This window comes from Bombus pascuorum, chromosome 8 (assembly GCF_905332965.1).
Source record: "Bombus pascuorum chromosome 8, iyBomPasc1.1, whole genome shotgun sequence".
Taxonomy (NCBI): Eukaryota; Metazoa; Arthropoda; class Insecta; order Hymenoptera; family Apidae; genus Bombus; species Bombus pascuorum.
This window is the reverse complement of record NC_083495.1, coordinates 7,972,867-7,994,108: the sequence shown is the minus strand read 5'-3', so window position 1 is coordinate 7,994,108 and position 21,242 is coordinate 7,972,867. Positions and strand designations below refer to the sequence as shown.

General features: G+C 34.5%; 1 protein-coding gene and 1 non-coding gene across 6 annotated transcripts in view; one reads left to right on the top strand and one right to left on the bottom strand.

The window, feature by feature from the left end:
- LOC132910004 (uncharacterized) overlaps window positions 1–20,825 on the top strand; it is a 124,147-nt gene extending 103,322 nt beyond the window's left edge. For 4 of the 5 annotated variants that reach the window (XM_060965350.1, XM_060965347.1, XM_060965349.1 and 1 more), the window contains 12 exons: window positions 1,252–1,350; window positions 3,375–3,595; window positions 3,884–4,022; window positions 4,478–5,295; window positions 5,619–5,710; window positions 6,279–6,877; window positions 7,932–8,178; window positions 8,647–8,892; window positions 8,956–9,133; window positions 9,994–10,273; window positions 10,740–14,354; window positions 14,920–20,825. In XM_060965350.1, coding sequence (XP_060821333.1) covers window positions 1,252–1,350; window positions 3,375–3,595; window positions 3,884–4,022; window positions 4,478–5,295; window positions 5,619–5,710; window positions 6,279–6,877; window positions 7,932–8,178; window positions 8,647–8,892; window positions 8,956–9,133; window positions 9,994–10,258 — 2,904 coding nt within the window. In that variant the 3' untranslated portion in view covers window positions 10,259–10,273; window positions 10,740–14,354; window positions 14,920–20,825. The remainder of the gene's footprint in view (window positions 1–1,251; window positions 1,351–3,374; window positions 3,596–3,883; window positions 4,023–4,477; window positions 5,296–5,618; window positions 5,711–6,278; window positions 6,878–7,931; window positions 8,179–8,646; window positions 8,893–8,955; window positions 9,134–9,993; window positions 10,274–10,739; window positions 14,355–14,919) is intronic. The other variant, XM_060965348.1, reaches the window with a different exon arrangement.
- On the bottom strand, window positions 669–740 carry Trnae-uuc (transfer RNA glutamic acid (anticodon UUC)). The gene has a single exon. It is a non-coding gene; the product is annotated as a tRNA-Glu (tRNA).
- Window positions 20,826–21,242: the final 417 nt, after the last annotated feature.

Sequence of the window (21,242 nt, the reverse complement as noted above, 5' to 3'; positions counted from 1 at the left end):
CCTCTGTCAATACTCCATTAAGGATATTTTAATGATTATTTAATGTGGTACAAGTTACAAACATGTGTTGAACTCACGGGTAGTTAAAGGTACTGAAATAGGAAGCAACGTAATAGATAGCGACAATTGCCGATCGAATGACGTTTGTTAATAAATTTGATTACTCTCGTCGTAAATATCTAGCCAGGTGAACTTATTGACGTCTGTTGCAAATTTATAATGTACACGGTGCCCAAGTCTAGAGTCTACCGCACATACCCTATTGTAATAGGAATAGCAAGTGTGCAGATCTATCGGATGGGTGAAATTTTTCTGATAAAATTGTCTTTACTGCCTTGATGTCTAGGATTATACTGATGTCAGTGTCCCCACTCCCATCACAGACGTTTACTCTCATTTTTACTTCACATATAAATATATAAATAGCTGTCTCTACTCTATACAGTCTCTAGTCGATATCGCCGTAAATTACATATGTATGTATGCTAATACAATGTTATGGTTTCAGTGATATTTTCTTGACATCAATTAGCGAGAAAATCATTCTGTATTATATACTTAAATTTTTCTTTTTTATTACAAAAAAATGAAATTATTTTTATTAATAAAGCATTGAACAATGTACAAATCGCACGTATTAAATAACTAAAAAGACAAAAACAAAAGTTTTCCGATACCGGGAATTGAACCCGAGCCTCCTGGGTGAAAACCAGGTATCCTAGCCACTAGACCATATCGGACCTTGAAGGGTTCGTTGCTTAAGTTCTATCGTAAGTTTGTTAGATATAGTAAACTAATATAAATATATAAAATTAATTATAACAACTACAATTAGTTACAATTAACTATGGCTAACATAACACGTATCTGTTCTTCAATTCATAAATAAAATTCGGTTAATAACTAATCTACTTTTAGATGATACGTTTAAATTACGTATTATATTATATGTTGCGATTTAACGAATCATCTAAGTGTGTAAGAATAATTTCTTTAAAAATACATTAGATATATAATGAATATTTTTATCGATCATCAGGAACATGGGTAATGAAATTTCTCAATTTTTTGATATAAAATACATATATGTAACTTATTTTTATATATTTGAATTCTTTCATTTATTCACATAACTATAGATATTGTTTTATTTGTAATATTTTATATTAAATTACATTTTTTTATATTTATTTTATTTTATATCATTAAATTTATTTCCTACGTCTAAGGTAACATTTAATTTGTTTATAGGCTAGCAATTCCGGACGTATTGTCGTGATAATGCTGACTGGACAACGAGTGGAAGTTACTTGCGATCCTCAGAAAGTTACGGCTGGAGATCTATTCCAGGTAACAACGAATAACTGATTAATTTTACATTTATGAATTTATCTACACAGAATTAACAAAAAGAGTTCTATTTCAAGTACTTAGAATTAATTTTAACTTCAAGAATCATGTTTAAGGATTCAATAAAATTTGTAAATCCAATCGTAGCGTAGATGGTATTTCGATGATGAAAAGTGATGAAAAGTGTTGAAGTTCAATCAAAAGTATGAACTGGCGAGAGTTTTCCATGGAGAGTGTCCCTCGATGATAAGGGATTCAATTTGCTAGACAATTATGTTTGAATGATACGTATAATGTCATTTATAGAAACGTATAGATTTTCATATAGCGAAGTAAAAACGAAATATTCTCATACTTAAATCGATAATTACTCCTCTATGACTTTTAGAACTATATAAGTACGTGTAGATAAATTCCAATATATAAGAAGCTTTCTGATATAGCTAAGATCTTTGCTTTGTTACCGGCGAATTTTAATTTTCTATTATTAAATTGCTAGGAATGAGAATGATGGAAAGATTGAAAGAAGTGATGCATTCTTTTATTTATAGTTTTAAAAATCTCAAATGGAGGAAGATATTTTCTGTGATTTTCACTTGCAAATTCATTCGTATGGTATTTCTACTCCGTTTTAATGCATACTTTTTTATGTTGATTTTCGACTATATTTTCGTTCAAAATCCAACACGGTAATAATTGACAAGTTATGACTATAAAAGAAGTTTTAAATTTTTAACATATAAAAAATAAGCTATGAAGTAAATATAGTTTTGTGATAACATGTGAACCATGTATACATAAAACTTAAATAGAATTTGAGTCATGGTACCGTTTTGTGAATCGTCCAGCAAATGTCGAATGTCACACTACGAAGACCCTAGTCGTGGGTGGTTATTCATGAGACCACAAATTCCGGTGTGAACTCATGAGAAACTCTGGCATTCTATCAAGAGATAGTGTGCGTGTGAGAGAGAAGAGAGATATCGTTATACTATGTGACAAATCCACAAACCATGAGTTATGCGATACTATACTACTATACTAGCGATTAACGTGTCTGTAGATTGAAACAAATATGTTAGTCGATGTATGTACAATATACGTAATATATTATGAAGATATTTTATTACAAAATTAATATATGAATTATAATCTTTATTACACCTTTTACTATATACTATTTTTATTAGAAACATAATTTGTATAAATAAGTTAGAAGGTTGTTATTATTTTAGTTTTTTGTTACAAACTTTTATAAAATTTTTACAAGTTTTCTATATTTAACGAAAAAAATACAAAATAAATTCATCCGCCTGTTCGTGAGTGGTTTGAACATGAAACAAATTTCGAATTTCAGTTGACACATTTCACATGATCTAATACCAAATTCTCATGTGTGTACGTGCATGTGTGAAAAAAGCGATTCTAAAATTTACCCATTTTTTTCGTGTATTCAATTTTTATTGAAAAAAATTGTCGAAATATTTATATTTATTTATGATATCGCATATTATAGAAATATTCATAATATTTCTCGAAAAGTGTAGGGAAATCATTAAGTTAGTCGATTTATGGAAGGTGCTCGTATCTCAAATAAAAAATTAGTATGATATTAAAACATTACTTTTTCTTATCAATTACTAAGTTCAGTAAATAATTTAATTTTATAACCATATTTTAAAACGGCCAGTATGTTATACAGATCACATTACCCACAATGACTGTAAATTATATTTCTAAGTTGGACAGTTGCATAAAGTAGCTATAAAGCTTAATTATCTTCCTGAAATAGAATTTACTAAAAATTTGGAATTCTTCCCTGTTATGAATAATTTATTCGAATGTTACATATCTCGAAATATTCCGAACAATTCTATTACTTCTAACCATATTGGAATATGTTAAGCTACAGCATTCTGTATTTCATTTAACGATTCGTATCCGATGGTATTCTAATCAAACTGTATCTTTGATCTCGTATAATTACATCGTTAACATAATACATTGGTTATAAATGATTGTAGGCTATCATGCAAGCCGAAAGCCTCGATGAAAACTTCACCCTTGGTCTGGCGGTGCTATTAGCGGGTGATTTTGCGATTTTACCTCCCGATACTAAATTGAACAAAGTCGCACCACCTGGATGGTTAAGCAGCGGCAAAAGCAAAGGTCTTCTGGGTCTTCCGACTAGTTTTATGCTGTACCTGAGGCTCAGGTTCTTTCTACCCACATTGCGTGGTATAAGGTATATCTGAGCTTCTTTATATTTGTACCATTACTAGCAATTAATACAAAATTTAAAACATCTAAAGAACAATTTAATAGAATTTTTCTACACCAAAAAGGAAATGATTGATATCTTTTTATTTATAACTCTTTGCATCTACTAAATACAATGCTTTATTTTATATGTAATACAATTGTATATTTTCCAAAAGTATTTTAATCTGTCGATAACAATTTCTGAATGACAGTGGAGTATGCACATATTTTTGCATGTAGGAGATTAATCAATTACGAATTACCTGTTTAGGAGTTGGATATCGAAGCATCTATTATATTTGCAAATACGACGATGTATATTGGAGCAACAGCTGGTGTGCCCGTATCCCGAGTTAATTAATCTCACTGGACTGGCTCTTCAGGCTGAATTTGGGAATTATAACGCGAACGTGAGTAAACTCGCGATTCATTGTTTCTAAGAATATCGCTGGAATGTAATATCAATTACGAAACGACCATGCGATATTGATTGTCGACACGAGGAAAATAATACAGTGAAAATGGATATGATGAATATGAGTTATCGGTAATTCACATCTGCAGATATAAACGAAACCATTGCGAAGAAAATTTCGGATGTGTTTGTATTCGTACAAGTTTGATATAAAATGTGATCGATGCAAATTACAATTCTCATCATGATTATTTATTAATACAATATTAGTACAATATTCCCACATATTCATTCATCAAAAAAAAAAAAAAAAAAAAGTGAAAGATCTTCAAAATCTTCACTTTGCTAAAATGTCGATCAAGCGCATAAAAGATCCTTCATTAGTATCCTCATTTCCGTCCCATCATCTTCGAATCATTTCAGCGATAACGCGCTACTCTCTCTATCTAGGAACACGGTTGCGGTGATTACTTCCTGCTGGAACACTATGTTCCGGAGTCACTGATCCTGAATATAGATCAGCATCAATCTCAAATCATCAACGAAGGGGCGGAAGCTCTCCGTGCCCGTCTTCACCAGGCACATCGCGACAGACGTGGTTTGGACTCGAACAAAGCTGAGGAGATGTTCATAACTCACGCACAAACCCTTCCAGATTATGGTTCTCACTATTACATTGCTACCGTGGACTCTAAGGAGCTGGAGAAGGTAATGGCACAGCAAAGGAAGAGAAAGTCAACCGATAATCACGACACGTCCGAGGAATTGCTCGATTCCAGTGAGAATATTTATAGTCAAGATGGCAGACAGGAATATCTTCGTGGTCGAATTGAAATTTCTCGATTGGGATCTTGCGAAAATATTCCAAAGATCCCATATGACGAACGAAAACCTGCTGGACTGACCAAGAGTGCCACCTCGACCGATATTTATGGAGCTTACAAGTCCAAGTATCGCGTAGAAACTTGCAATAACAACAACATCAATAACGTGAATAATAATAATAATAATAATAATAATAATAAGCTGAATCACGATGGAAAGAGCGGCAAAGGTGGAAAGAAGAAGACTGAGAGCAACGTTTGGTTAGCCATCCATGCTCAGGGATTGAAGTTGTTCGAAAGAGGAGAGCCAAGAGAAAGGATGAAGCTGGCGCAGTTTCAGTGGAAGGATATTCAGACATTGAGCTACAGTAAAAGCTGTCTGGTGGTCTATAGCAAGGTGAATGGGAAACGATGCAAGTTCAAACTCAGAATGGATCATCGAAAGTAAGCGTTCGTTTAATTAATTATTTGCTCGGTTAAGTAGGAATGACAGGTCATATTGGCGTGTTACATATTAAAGCGTTTTTCGTTACGAATGAACGTGATTAAGAAAAGGAAATTGTTGAAGTTTTTGGGTAAATTCAATTAGATTATTGGGAAAAAGCTTATTCGAATAGAGATGTTGCGTGAAATGTATCCGTTGAAAAGCCAAGCGACAGACACGAACGAAGTTTCTCCAAGTTTCTGTACTTGAATGGAATTTAAAAGAAGATTTAATGTACGACTCTAGCGTAGGCCTCGAGTTTCAAAGTATTTTTGTTTTACAGAAGTTACTTCGCTTTCAAGCTCACCTCTTTACACCATCAGTTCTTCTTAAGGCTGCGCTCGGAATTTACGTCGCTACAGGGACTCGCGAAAGGTACGTCTTAACTTCCTCATATATGTTATGTTTCTGCTTTTTGATGTATTATAGAATAGAGTAGTTATCAAGGTTTTTCCTAACACTCGTCTTCTTATGAAATTAACAAGCTAAAAAAGAAAAGTCGGATTTAATTCATAATTAAATATGATAAGTTTATATAATAATTGAAGTACTAATCGGTAGATTATATTGTTCTAAAGAAGATAAATACATTCTTAGTTGTTAATTAAACCTCTTTTGTAACAATTTTGCTAACTTGCAAGCATGCACTAAAATTGAATGAAAAAGTTCTGTTAAAATATTTAAATAAAAAGAAACAAACAATGACTCGTGTATAAAATGTATGTCTGGCTTCTAACACTTCAATTTTACGTCGATTTTACAACATCTTTTAAAGAAAATTTTACTTCTTGTGAGTATCACGAATTGTGAATAACTTACAGTTGATACAGATATGTTTGCTATTTAACAAAAGCCGCGTCCAATTAAAAAAAAAAGAACTATTTTCATTTCAATGTCTGCTTCAAAATGATCAGTGTATCATAGAGTATGAAATATTTTTCAGAATTCGGTGTTCCTACGACGATCGAAGCAAAGGCTTCGCCATCAAAGTCAAAGTCTCACGATAGTAAAACGAAAATAGCCATAGCGAACACCGTGAAGAACGCGCAGCTGAGGTCGAATTATTCGATGCAACTGGAGGAATACCAGAACAAAGAGAATGAGAATCCACAGAAAGATATTATCGCAGTGCCAAAGACGAAAGATACTCTTCGCGAACCCGGTTTCTACTCGTCTGAAGAAGATGCGCTTTACGCGCAAGTGAACGTGCGGTTGGAACCAGAAGGAGAGTCCCGTGATACGGAAGATGAGTCAGAAAGAAGCTTGACGAGTCCCAACGAGCCGCTCTCGCTAGACGCAAAGGAAATGAAAAACGACGGGATGATCTACAATCGTCCGCGAATAGAACTGGAAACTGAAACTGAATGTGGCTATTCGCTTCCTAAGATCATGTCATCGAACGACGTAGATCAATTAGAGAAACCGGATAATCCTGAAGTATTGTATGCTGCGATCAACAAAGTTGGAGTCTCAAGGAAGAACGAGTTTCCTGTTCCGGATGAGGTATGGGACGTGTCGGATGTGAAGAAATCGTTACACAAGGTAGATCGACTTTCTATTATTTTTGTTGTAATGTGGGAAAGGTTGTCTTTTATGTTTCCTCGTATAATCTTTCCTCTTTTGACAAAGGATATATCGAGTATAAAACACTGATATTGCAAATGTTAGTTCCTAGAACTTAATTTCTATTCATGAAGTTTTCACTAGAAATTTTCTTATAAATATTACGTTTATAACATTCATAAATTTCATTGGATAACTTTTATTGGAATAAAGGTGCAACTTCCTGGATTTATTATTTCTTTGTAATAGTCTTATATCTTTGAAGCTAAGAGATTGAAGTATGTTATATTAAAATACATAGTTTCTGTTAATTGGCCAGAGGCGTGAAAGATATAAAATCAATAAAGGCTTTCATATATATATAATAAAATATTGAAAATATATGTAATATATCCAATGAAACCTTCTTATAAGTAATAACGAATTTGTAAAAATGAAGAAAATCTAGGAAATTATTAGCAAATAAATAACATTTTTATGAATTATTATTATTAAATTTGATATTACAATAAAAATTTGGTATTTGTTTTAATACAATTTCTATTTATTACTATTTAACTCCATGCATATTCTACTACAAATAATTTCACGAATCATATTCACTTTTGATAAATTTGTGGACTATTTAATTCACCGAAAAATTGTTTAACTTCCTTTTTAAACCAAGTATTTATCAAGAGTCAACATATATCAATTAATTTTTTCTTTAACTCTAACAAATACTTTTTGATAATTTTCGCTACTTGTTTAGATCGTCGTCTAGCATAAATATAAAATGTTGACTATTAATTGTTTATCTTATAATCTGGGATAATTATTATGTTTCATATAATCAGTAGAAGATGCCTTAATATTGGTGTATATAATACCTTTAATGGAAGTGTTTGTACTTTGACTGGTATTTTCTTCAAAGAATGATAGAAAAGTTCAATATATGTTATTTCGTGTATTTGCAATATGTCTTAGCTTTTTGTATGAGAATTAACCAATGTTGCAATCAATTGGAATCGAAATATCTTTATGTCTGTTTTAGATGAAGACTTCAAGTTTACCGAATTACGGAACATCCAGACAATCGGGAGGTTATCGGACGCCGAGTTTGCCACGTCGTCTAGGGGTAAAAATGGGAACACGAGCGATCTACAGCAGCCTCGTGCAGAAAGACATCGCCCTTACCGACGACATGGAGTCGCTATCATTAAAATCAGACACGGAGTCTTCGATTCAGTCATTGTCCGCACGATCAACGGAATCTCCTCTACCGGAAGCATACGTGCTCAGTTAGTAACATTTTTACTTCGACTGGATTTTGCAAGTGCTAACAATTATCACTCGAACCTATATTTAAACGTATACAATTAACAAATTTTTAATACCTTTAATGGTTAATTTTTAATAAATACAGTATGTATCAATACAATATGTATAGATAACATAGCGCTGTATTAAAAATTTGTTAATTGTCGTACTATACATTATTCTTATATTTAAAGTGCAAATGCCATATAACTCATTTGAAATTGCATTTCTTGAAATCCATCGCGCTATGTAATTCACTGAATCAGATAACATATTCAACATAAGATATTTTATCTTCTTAATCCTATACCTCAAGAAATTATGGAATTCTGTAAACATATTAATTTCAATATAAAAATATCTGCTCGAACAAGATGCATTTCATCATCATCATGCAAGGATTATATGATTTGTAAATTTAAATTTTGTATTATTTCTATTTCCAACAGACGCTGACATCCGTACAGATGACGAGACGTTCCGTGTGCCGGAGGACGAGTCGATGTCCGCTTCCTTAGCAGCGCGTCTTGAAGAGTTGTCGTTTGCCGAGGAACGAATCCTGCAGACGATTAAGTTGGAAAGGGGCCACGGTGGCAGCATAGGGTTACAAGTGACAGAGGGTAACGACGGTGGCGTCTATGTCCAAGCGGTGTCGGTAGGAGGATCGGCCGATATGGCCGGAAACGTGAACAAAGGTAAGCTTGAAGCACCATTCTTTACCGGGGCTGCATTAATTCAGAGAAATTTATTGGCCGCAGGCGATCGCATCGTAGCGATAAACGGGCAGAATTTATTGCATTTGCGGTATGAAGACGCTCTGAAGATGCTGCAGAGCTCGTCCGATACGATTGAGCTGGTCCTCTCTCAAGCTACTTCCCGTAAAAACGCGACCTCCAGGAAGAATGACGAACAACCTGTGGAAAATAACTATTTGAAGTGAGTATAAAGATGTTCCTTTCCTTGAATCCTAGTATCCTTTCTGGTTGTTTTTTAAATTAAATTTAATTTTAATATTAGCTAAGTGAGCGAGCAATTGCGTCTGAAATGAAAATAAGTTTCTTTGTTTACGCTGAAAACTTCCAGTCGAAGAGGTTGATTCTTTCATTGCGACTGGGTGATGTAGAACTGTATATTGTGAATGAATCAAATGAAGTAATCAAGTGAAACATCCCAGTACTCTCTTTCGCTATGCACTTAATTTTAACGAGAATGGAAGCAAAATTTTGGGTGTGTACTTAATGGTTTGAAACATACGCAGGATATTATAAACGGACTGTTGATTATTCTTGGTATGGGGGTTATCCTTGAAATTTGAAATTCTCTAGATATCATGCTTTAAACTCTGGAAAATTATTACAGCATATGATATAGCAGAGAATGTAATGCGGTACGCGTTGGAATTTATCAACCGATCACATTTTGTCTTTTGTGGAAAATATAAACGAGGATAGTCGGGAAAATTAAAAAGGAAATTAAACGCATTATTTTGTACAAACAGAAACTGAAAATGATACAGTTTTATAAAATATACTTATGTATCGTTATATTCATATAATGAAATATCTAATAATGCTGAAAAAATGTGCGTATATTTGAAAAATATGTATTAAGGCAAATATTAATCAGTTAGTTATCTTTTAATCGGTATATATTAATATAAGAGTTGATTAAATTAGTAAGTTGGACATGGACAAAAACTCAATGTGTACGATAGAATGGCTATTCAGTGTCTGATTGAACAGTGTGGTTATTGATTTTCCAAGTAAACTTTATAAGTACGTTTTCATCGATTTCAGTGACATCAGATTCGACGTGTCCTCGGAAGCAGATACATCCAGCATGACAAACAAATGGCTCGTTCAAAGGACCACCGACGTTGCATCTGTGCAAAACACCTCGAGCGCGTACAGCAGTGCCGCATCGAGCGCAATGGGTAATCACAATGCAAACAGCCTATACATGGCCGATCTTATCGATAATGGTGCACTTAAGTCCGCAAGTATGCTGCTCAGTATAGAGGATTTCGACGTCAGCAGGACGAGTCGCCAAGTTTTTATTTAATCGTCGATAAAGCAAGTTAGTACTTACTCTACAAACCCATTTTTATCTAACACGTATGCTACTTTCGTTACTACGTGCACTTAATGGGTACTTAATTGCAATGAAACAATTTATATGCATATTGATTTTCGTATGTTGTTCAGATACGTGCTGTGCCGATAGTTTTAGTTGAGAATACTATTAAAATAACGAATTATATATTATCACAACTTAGATAATACAGTGTAAAATGTAACTTATGAAACTCTTGCCTTCTAAATTAGAAAAGATAAAGCAGTGTAAAATAGAGGATAAATATATTATAGTACATACCAAGTGAACAGTTGACCTTAACTTTGATAAGTTAGGCAAATTGTGCGACGAAATCAAAGCTTCAGACTGAGACGAGTGACCTCACACGTCAGTGAGGAACGATAGAGCCGAGCGTCATTGACATTTACCAGTGTCATGCACACCAACATTCGATTAATCGTTGTTCCAGGTATAGAATCTATCAGCAGTACACCGCCAGTCCCACCGAGACGGAAGAAGCGCAAAGCGAAGCTCGCGGCGATTGCAAAATCTCCGAAAGGAACGTCACCGACTCGTCTCAGAAAACCAGACAAAAAGCGTTTGGCGCCACCACCTCCGCCGCGAGCAATCCGAAAGATCAAATCTCTTGTCGCCAAAGATCAGGGAGAAGAAAGGACGTCGAACTCGCAGACAGTAGGCGATGCGGAAGAAACGCTAAATAGTCTAAGTTCGAACGAGACGGGGGAAACTTCTCAGACGTCGTATTTACAGCTCGAGGGTGCTGACTCGGTACGGATCGAGAAAGCGAGTAAAGATGAAAACGAGAAAGATGACAGTTTGCAAAATATCGATCCCCTGACAGATGAGCAGAAGATCAGCTAGAATCGTGGCTCTTTCGTGAAATTGACCGAGGTCACGCGCGATATGACTTGCACGGACATGAATAAGACTTTTGGTCATGTACAAGATTTCCAGCAGGATCATGACGAGTTCGGTGACGTATCTTTTAGTTCCATTTTGAAAACAGGGGACAGTTTTGACCGGTGGTATTCCCTGGACGATGCCACGAATTTTATCAGGGCGATCGATAAGGGATCTTTTGGTCAGGACGATCGTTGTAATTCCAATGATTCGACCGGTGCTTCGATCGGGCACGATTCACAAGACGAGTCCCTTTGTTCCGCGGAAAAACTAAAAGTCGCGGACTTCAGCAAAACGGAGTCGAGTTTAATCAAGTTGAAAGGGGAATGCTGTTCTGTGTTGGCTGAGGTTAGAGACAATTATTCGGAAAGTCCGCACGAGGACAACGGTTTTACGCGGGCTTCAAATAACTGCACTGCTTCAAGTAACTGCACTGCTTCAAATAACTGCACTGCTTCAAATAACGTGAAAGACAATAAAAAATATCACGATGAATAGGATTTGAGGAGTGGAGCTTCTGAAAATGAAAACAACAATGTAAAACGCGAAGAAATCATTTCTATCGGTACTAATGCGACTGCGAATAACTTTGATTGGAAATTGGAATTAATAAGAAATGAGGTAAACGTCAATTTTGTTCAGGAAGTTTCGATAATTGGTAGAGACAAATATCTAAGGACTGAAATTAGTGAAGAACAATCGACAATAAACGAGACAAAAGTCTTTGATCAACAAATAATAAAAAACAAAGTAGAGAATAACGTTTTGAAAAAACATTTATTATCAAATAGAACAGAGACTGATATTAGCGAGGAAGTGCCGTCAGCTGAAGAGGATATGGAAGTTGACAAACAGCAATTACAAACGCATTCAGTCGCTAAATCCACGGGGGAGTACAGAAGAAAGATTTTCGTAAACGAATCGCTTCGGAATCTAGTAAATCGTTTTGATTTCCCGTCGAATGACTTTACGAACGGCTGTGAAGATTCTGATGTGCAAGACGACAATTTGGACATTGGCGATATTTCTGTAGGTGAGAGCGAGAGAGATTTCAAGGGTTTAATTACTAAAGGTGACACGAGACAGGAGACCAAGGATATTCCAGTTAGTTAAAGTAATCAAAAATCACAAGATAGTTTTATAGGTAACGAATCACTGGAAAAAAGGAAAAGTATCACTAATCCGGTTAATATTCAACGAATCTCTTTTCTAATAAATATGTTGTCCGAGGATACAGATCAGATATGGGCGAGCTGTGAAATCATTGCTGATCACCCAAAATCACTAGCGAAGAGCGAAGTATCGATTTCGAAGGATGAAGAAGGAAAGAAACTGGCGAACCGGTTAATCGAGTCGATAAAAATGGATTGAGAGATCCAGAAAATTTTACGGGAGTCTGAAGCGCCGTTGGAAAGGGTAGAAACCACTTTCCCAAAGCCGACACCTGCCAAGAAGATTGCCGAAACGAGCAAGAAAACCACCGGTGAGGCGAAGTGCGATATATTGAACGAGTTGCTCTCCAATTTTAGTAACATAAAATTGAAACCGGTGAACGACGAGAGGAGAAGTGCCGCTGAAAGTCATCCGCGAGTAAAAACTTCTTCTCGGAAAGAGAACGATAAGGAGAGAATCGAATCTATATCAGATAGCCGTACACAGAGTTTGAAAGATTGTAACGGTGATTCTTCTGTTGAGACCACGAAAGCGAGCGACGAGTCGATAAATCTCAAAGCAGGAACTTCTTCGGTTAAGCAGTGGCAGTATGCTGCCTCTTTGACGATGAGGAATGTTCAAAATGACCGGAACAAGAGTAATGAATCACAAAAAGTGTCTGAAGAGTCCTAAAATTGTACTGCGAATAGCACGGCATCCGTGAAACCGCCAGACAGCAGCGAGATTTTATCAGATCGTCAAGAAGAATCTCGAGAAATATACGTAAACATAGTCGGAAGAACGATTAAGAAGTAACAGTATGCTGCTGCTCTGACGACGTGCAATTATATTCCAGATGACCAGAATAAAGATAACGAATCACAAAAGAGATGTGAAAATTTTCAAGATGACATCAACTTTGTGACCAGTACTGTGGATAGAATAGAACAGAATAGACAGAGTCGAAAGAACCACGTACCAGGATTACTCGGAATTATCAAGGAACACGAACGAAGTTCTTTTCGAACCGACCAAAAGCGATGATGTCAGAAGAGTGTCTGACGACAAAGGAGGAAGTAGAGGAGCAAGCTCCGTGGAATGTCTGCAGATGTTAGGCTGCAGCGCAAAGACTGACGAGTCGCATAATCGTTGCGCGTACGCGCGACAGTTAGAGTTAAGCAAGAGTATGAGTAGCGGCGACAAGAGTGCCATAGCTAGGAGGATTTCTCGACCCCATTGTAATAATAATGACAATAACAGGGCCGTAACACCCGTAGCTGTAAGTGATGACCAATCCCGCGACACTGTAACGATAACCCCTGGTAGAGTTACGAGCTTCATTAAGTACTACGAGATTCAACGCGAGACGACGACCGACAATGATTCTAAAACTAACGATAGAGTAGATAAGGACCCGATGTCGGAGCACCAATCGGTGATCAGCATCTGTAGGGGACTGGAAGCGAGGACCATCGAGGCTAAGTTCTTCGAAGCACAGAAAAAGGATAATTCTAAGTCGTTCGACACGATGAAAAAGGATGATTATCGTGGGCTAGTAGCGGATCAAGATTTGGAAAGATCGATCGGTTCAGCGAGGAAAGAAAGAAAGTGTGCTGCAATCGTAGAAAAGATTGGAACAGAGAACTCGAGTCGAATAGATGTTCCTATTGCGAACATAGAAGATGATTATGTGGAGATGAAGAAGCAGATACACGTGTCACCGAAGTTCATCGGTGATTCATGTGCGCATCCTGGAACAGCTACGAGAAAGAAGTCTCTGAAATTTCATGATTGTTTCACCGTGATCGGTGCGAAAGATCCTGACGAGAATGGTACTGCGGGGAGTCCTGCGGGCCAGAATACGAAGTTGTTGGATAAGAAGAAGAATTTCTACAGACTGACGCTGGAGGGTAGTATTCTTCCCGAGAAAGTAGATTTTGACGTTGAACAACTTGAAGAATTGCTGGACGCTGACTCGCGTTCTTTGGAGAAACGAGAAACTGCTGCTCAGGTAAGTGAAGGATATAATTGGAATAAAATGTTCATTAAGGGACGTAGAAAGGTTCTTTCTACCTCTTTTGGTTATCCAAGAATCAAATTTCCTTTTCTTTTCTTTTTCTTCATCTTCTCGATTTTAACTTCTTGGTATTATAATAGTATTTTGTGTGTTAGATGCAAGAAAGGATTTTATTATTCGGATTGAAATATGTTAACATCTTGTATTGCGTATTTAAGATGTCGATGTTTGATCTTCAAATCACTTTTACGACAATGATAATGTATTCTTTAAATTTATTTGATAACTTTCTAACCTGTATAAAATTGTATATAAATGAAAAAATTAATACGATTTAATTATCGATCGCTAGAATTTTGTTCAACTATAAAAGGTAGTTTCTATAACAAATATCTATAACAAATGTAATGAAAGTTTTAATGACAGTTGTTAATGAATAAACCAATTTAGTTTGAATGACAGTTGTTAATTAATCGAAGTTACATACTAAAATTAGGTTCGTTTTAAATTGCAAACGCGCTCGACGAAATAATAATCTGCTTAACTTTTCTCCCTATAGATACAAGCCGCAGCGAAATGTGAGGAATGTTCAGGTATTAATCGCTTCGTTCCAAAACCAGAAACCCCACGCCTCGTATTTTATTGTACTGTATAGTTAAAACCGTAGTTTCTAAATGTCGTCGTCGTCGTTTTCCCGAATCTCGGCGAGATTTCACCGTGACGCTTAGCGTCGTAGCTAAATTCGATCTTTTCCACACTGTTTCTTACGTGTTTTAACTGAAGAACAGATTTCGCGCTGTTTCGCGAGAACCTGCGTAGAATTCCATTCTGAATGTTGATGTGGTGATGGTGATGTTATGATTTATTGAAGTTATGAAATAATTTGAAACGAACTATCGTGAAATTATAGGGCGTTGAAAAATATGGAAAAATAGGAAATATATTAGGCTACTAAAATATTTCTTAGCACAAATCGCACAGTACTTCTTAAGGACAAAAATATTAACGTTGAAAAAATTCACTTTATTATTTATCAAACAATTATTTATATAGGAAATTAAGTAATTACAAAATTATAAATTACAAATGACAAACCTGTTACAGTATACTCTGGACGAAATAGTCTGCAGTAATTGGAAAAGTGTCAACACGATATTCATTGCAATATTCACTCCATTATTTAGAAAGAAAAAAAACTAATTTGTACTTACCTAGTATTCTCGAAGGTACTTCGTTAAAGAAAGATCGAGAAAGATTGAACTGAGAAGGGAAAGCAATTACCGGAATGAAATAGGAAGCGAGAGAAGCGTCGCCGTGTACAAGAAGTCTGTTCTTCCGTTTAGCTCCTTTAGCGCGGTTAGATTCCGTTCTCCAATTGACTTTTAGTCGTGTGTGTTTAACGAAAGGGCAAACAGCTCTTAGCTCTGTTATTGTCGCGAACCTTCCTTGCGCGTCCTTGCATTAGGAGAACGTTGTTTTTTGGCGACATAGCGTGTCGCAGGAACCGCGCGTGTATAACCCCATTATCCTGCATATATTGTGTAATTATAACGTAAAGGTGGAAGTAATTTACGTGGTAGAGTAGTGGCGAAATAATATACTTGTTGCGCTGTTTGTGTTACGTATACGTATTCAGCTGATCAATTTAACACATGTTTAGTATCCAGTGTCGTAAAAAGTACTTTCATTTCGGTTCTTACGAATGAATGTTATTTCTCAATGGACGAATATTCTGTGTTTCGTGGACGAGATATTAAAATTAAAAAGAAGAAAAAGAAAAATGAGAAGGAGAAAGGAAGGAGGTTATAATACTTTACGTCTACATCAGAATATACATGGTTTACGAAAGAATAGTTGTAATTAAGATGAAAGGTAGATGTATGAACTTTGCAGATAATACTTGATAACTGTGTTTTTTTTTAATTAATTTTTTGTTAGATAGGATCTTACGACAAATGTTGTCTTAAGTATGTGTATACCATAATATGTACATATTATACAAAGGTCGGATAAGCTTTTAATATGTTGCAAGTTGCTCGAAAGTCATTGAAAGCTTATATTATGTGTGAAATATAATTTAAATTGTATATTGGATAGACGTTATTTTAGAATTATGTTGTAATAGTTTTTTGTTGCTTGAAACTTAATAATGAGTCAAGAAGAGCCTGATCTACTAAAGTAGATATTTTTCTTCATAAATTATTTTACATAAAGAAGCACCAAAAGACAGTTTTACGATTTTTTAAGATACTATCAGTACTGTACGATATTATTATCAATTTGAAATATTATTAACATGATACGATAGCTTTTCCATCGTTTAATTATCCAGATGTTACTGTATCACTGTTGCTATTAATACTGCATTAATCTACAATCAGAGTAACATGTTCATAATCAAAACGTGAATGAAATAAATTTTTACTTGAATAATGTTCTTGACCCATAGAAAATCAATGCTGAATGCTACCAATAATTCTTTATCGAATCGTCATAAATAATATCAAATCGCATAATTTATTGTCGCTGTCTCCTCGTTTCTTCATATTCATATGCTTTCGGATATGTTCTATTCACTTTTTTACTCATAAAAATAGAACATAAAATATAGAACATATATAGAGGAATAGAATTAAATACAGAGAAATCAGATTATCAAGTAACACCAAAGTTTATCTCGAAGGTTACTTCATCAAGCATCATTTGAAAATTTCTTCTCCAAACTTCTTCTAACAACACAAACGAAACAAATCAAATTGGTTTAGATTTATTTAGAAGGCCTGGTTTCTAGCAACCTGTGTAAAGTTTTCGGTTGATTTCAAATATGTCGAACGTGGCGTGATAGCAGAAAGTTTCTGACACGCGTGGCAGATCGAGTTAAAGGACGGTTCGAGTTCCGTCAAGTTCTTTTTGGCACGTTTGCCAGAATCAGACGCGTTTCAGCTGAGATCGGATACACGATTCAATCACGTGGATCTCGCTCCAGAAATATTTCATGATTTTCCACTTGTACATTTCTGCGATTAATATTTTTCCTGTAACATACGGCATGTAGAATTGATCAAATACACGAGATGTTCAAACGTTTCTAATCCAAACTGAATACAATTTGATTTTAGAAAGTTGCCAAGTACTTGATCGTTGGAATATATTTTGAGTGAGATCGACTCGTTCAAACCGATCAAAATTTGTTCAAACTCACTCAAACCATCAAAATATGTTGTTCGATGTTTGAATTGCTTATCTTTTTCGAGTAATTTGGAAATCTCAAATGACAAAAATCTGATCGAGGAAATCATACGATCGGATAATAGAATGGAACGATGATGGAGAATACAAACGTATACAGATCGAAATGACAGTACTTTTTAAAGGTTCGACACGCAGAAGGTGATATGCATAGCGGACTGTTTTTTAAGCGTGCAATTCGTTGGCCAAATGAGACTTAACGCGGTGTGATTATGCAATCGTTTTATTTTTTCCTCTGTTGACTTATTGTAAGTATGATAATTTATCGTTTGTGCGAGCGCATTACTTTATACGACGTAGGAGAAGATTAACGATAACGAGAAGAATAACGTGTCGTCGATATAATAGGAATACGTAAATGGAATGCTTCATAAGACTTAGTATTATTATATACGCATGGTTCGATCCGTTTGTGTTCCTGCACGATGTAGATTTTGGATAAATGTCGAAGAAATCGATTCTCTTGCCGAGTTTCCTTCGTTCTGTGTATTTCGTTCGACCGACTTTCAATTTTACTCGTTGCACATTTAAATTCCTTTCGATGTGTGGAACGTATCCATGATCAGTCGAAGTTAATAAAAAATTTGTCATTTTCGAGTGGTAAAAATTTTGAGATGTTATTATAATTGTAGAAAATGATTTACGATAGTAAGATGTAGATAAAAATCGATGTTAAAAGTTACATTGTTTTTATGTAAAATAGTACATGATTTCATTATTGTATAAGTATCTATTATTTTATCAGACGTTATAGGAAAACGTAATGAATAGAATAAGCATGAAAATATTGATGCCAATCTATGAATTTATTACTTTTCTTTAGAATACCTTCTCTCACAATCAGAAAGTTACTTATGTTATATTTTATTCTGGAATGTATTATAATAATATCAATATCAACAGTTGTACACCTGAGGTGTATCTAGTATGCACATGAAATTTATATTTAAAATTAAAATTCAGATGTAGATTGTATAGATTGAACATTAAATCGTTTCAATTTTTAATTAGAAACAGTGTAACGATAAATCATCTTTTATCGCAAAGTATCAATTTATATCAATGTATATCAATTTATATCAGTTTAAATATTATTTCGATACATAATTATCAGAACTTCGGCAGAAATTAGTGAATATTACGAAAGCAGGTTAATACAAATTTTACTACGCTATTAAACTGCACATCGATTTCTTTTACTTTCAATCGACATCTACATTTAACACGAAGATAAGTGGATAAGTGACCGTGCATATATTTCTAGACACATATGTATATGTATATGTATATGTACTTGTACAAGATGAATGTGAGTATTATTACGCGATAACGATTCTGTAAAACGCAATGCGATTTACCCAATTACCCCGTTGGTTATACGATCTTTTATAAACTTTAATTTACATAGATAGGTAGCGCGGAGCACAGAAAGTGCGAATCGTACGAGTTTTGTCGCATTTAAGAGGACGTTACACGTAGTGATGCACTTGAAAACGCAGCTCGAAGAAGCAATAAGCCACGATACATTTATATCTTTTAACGATTTCTTTTAACGCGACCTAGCTTTCTAAAGATTTCTCATTAAGTAAAGATCAATTGGAAATTGTACAATTTATATAGTTGGAAAGCTTACATCGATCAACTTTTAATTGTCTTCGTTTCATTACTTTATTTTTATTATGAAACATTATACGTAATTCGTTTACCGATATCGGTATATTATTGAATAAGATTTATAATATTTGATTAATTTTATTATTTTGTAATTTTTAGAGATAAATTTTATTTTTGGTTTATCTTTGCACGCATAATGATTTTTTTTTTTTTTTTGTATAATTGATTATAATACGTTGCATGATAGTACCGTTTCTTACTGCGAATACTTTGTTGCGTTTATCGAGTCAGGAGTTTTAGATTTGTATACAGGCTTGCGTGCACGTTGCAAGCGACAGCGTTCGATGAAAATGTTCAGTCAAATGAAATGGTCATTATTGTATGATCGTTAAATGAACAAAATGTACATATCTGCAAAAAACTACAGAATAAATTGGAAATGACAAATTGGAAACGTCAATCATACACAAATAAAGTTCTAAAAATATTTGCGAGTATTTTTAGAAAGTTATTGCATACAAATTATTCTATTGTAATGAACGATATTTCCATAAAATTCTTTGTAGCATTAAGGTATCAGTTTGTTTTTCCAAACACGTTTGTTATCGCTAAGGAAGATATAATAAACTATATTTTGCGTTCTTTATGGAAAATGAAAATCAGAAAATCGACAAAACTGAATCTATCGTGCTTTCCTTTTCTGATCTTCGTGTGTAAATCACAAAGCTGTCGAATAAGTATCATTCGAATATTTAGGGATAAAAAATTATAATAACCGTAACCACGATATTTGAATGGATATAATCTGGCGCAGTTAAAACATCGATAGTCAGACATTGCAATAACACGATATTTAAATCGATGGAATTTTGTATCGAAAATTGTTATTAACTACGATAAAAAATAATCAATTGCAGCAAAATCAATATTCTATCACAAGAGAAAATACGGGCGACCTTTGCGTACACACTAAAACTTTCGATCGAGTTACATTAGTCTCAAATATTTGCTCGGGGAATATTGTAATGAATGCAAAGAAACGTAAGTTCCATTCATTTGACTCAACACGAGGCGCGAATCTAAAGCAGAATCGTGCGAGTTTGTTCTCTCCGGTTGAAACAATATGGTTCGGATTTAAGGATAAAAGAAGAAGACGAGAAAAAAGAAAAAAATAGACAGGAGGTGAATTGTACATTGAGGAGAAAATAGTACGAAAGCACGCGCGTAGAATCCATTGCATACTCGTGTGTGTGAAACACGAAAACGCTTGAGACCGAGCTAGTTTCGTTTTTTAGGGGACAGAATCGCGGATCAAAGTTTAGAAGAATTTACCGATTAACCGCCTGAAATACGTTTTTTCTAGACGAATACGAACAACTTATTACTGTTTTATAACGTGTAGAGGATGACAAAAGTGATAGCGTAGTGGATGAAACACGTGCGTGTACCAACGATGCCTCATTGTACGCAGATAGTCATTCGCTGTTAAAGTATAGTCGACACTTTATGTTCATTTCGAGAGAAATGTTTTCCTGCTGTACACTGTACGTTTATATTTCCGCTGAACGCTGAATAAATTATTATTTTCTATGCTACAACAAACGGCCTTTGAATTTTATTGGAATACCTGCTGCGTAACGAAATTGAGAAAAATGTCGAACAATTTTCGTTGGAAATTGCTTGTTATTTATAAGATGACGTAAATTGAAATATTCTACCTTACAAATAGATTCGAAATATTTGACGGAAATTATTTATTGAAAATAAGAAATTTGAAGCAATGATCTATAGAAACCTGAATAATAAACATAAATAATATAAATAGCATAGATACATATTATTGATACAATTTAATTTAAATTTTATACATTTTATATTGTGATTGAAATTTTATTTGATTGAATTGTGATATTTTCATTGAAATCAAAATTTTGAACATTAATTCAGTGTTTCAGTTAGAATTTTAATTCAGGAAAAGAATGAATATATATATATATATAATTAAATAATCGTTACCCT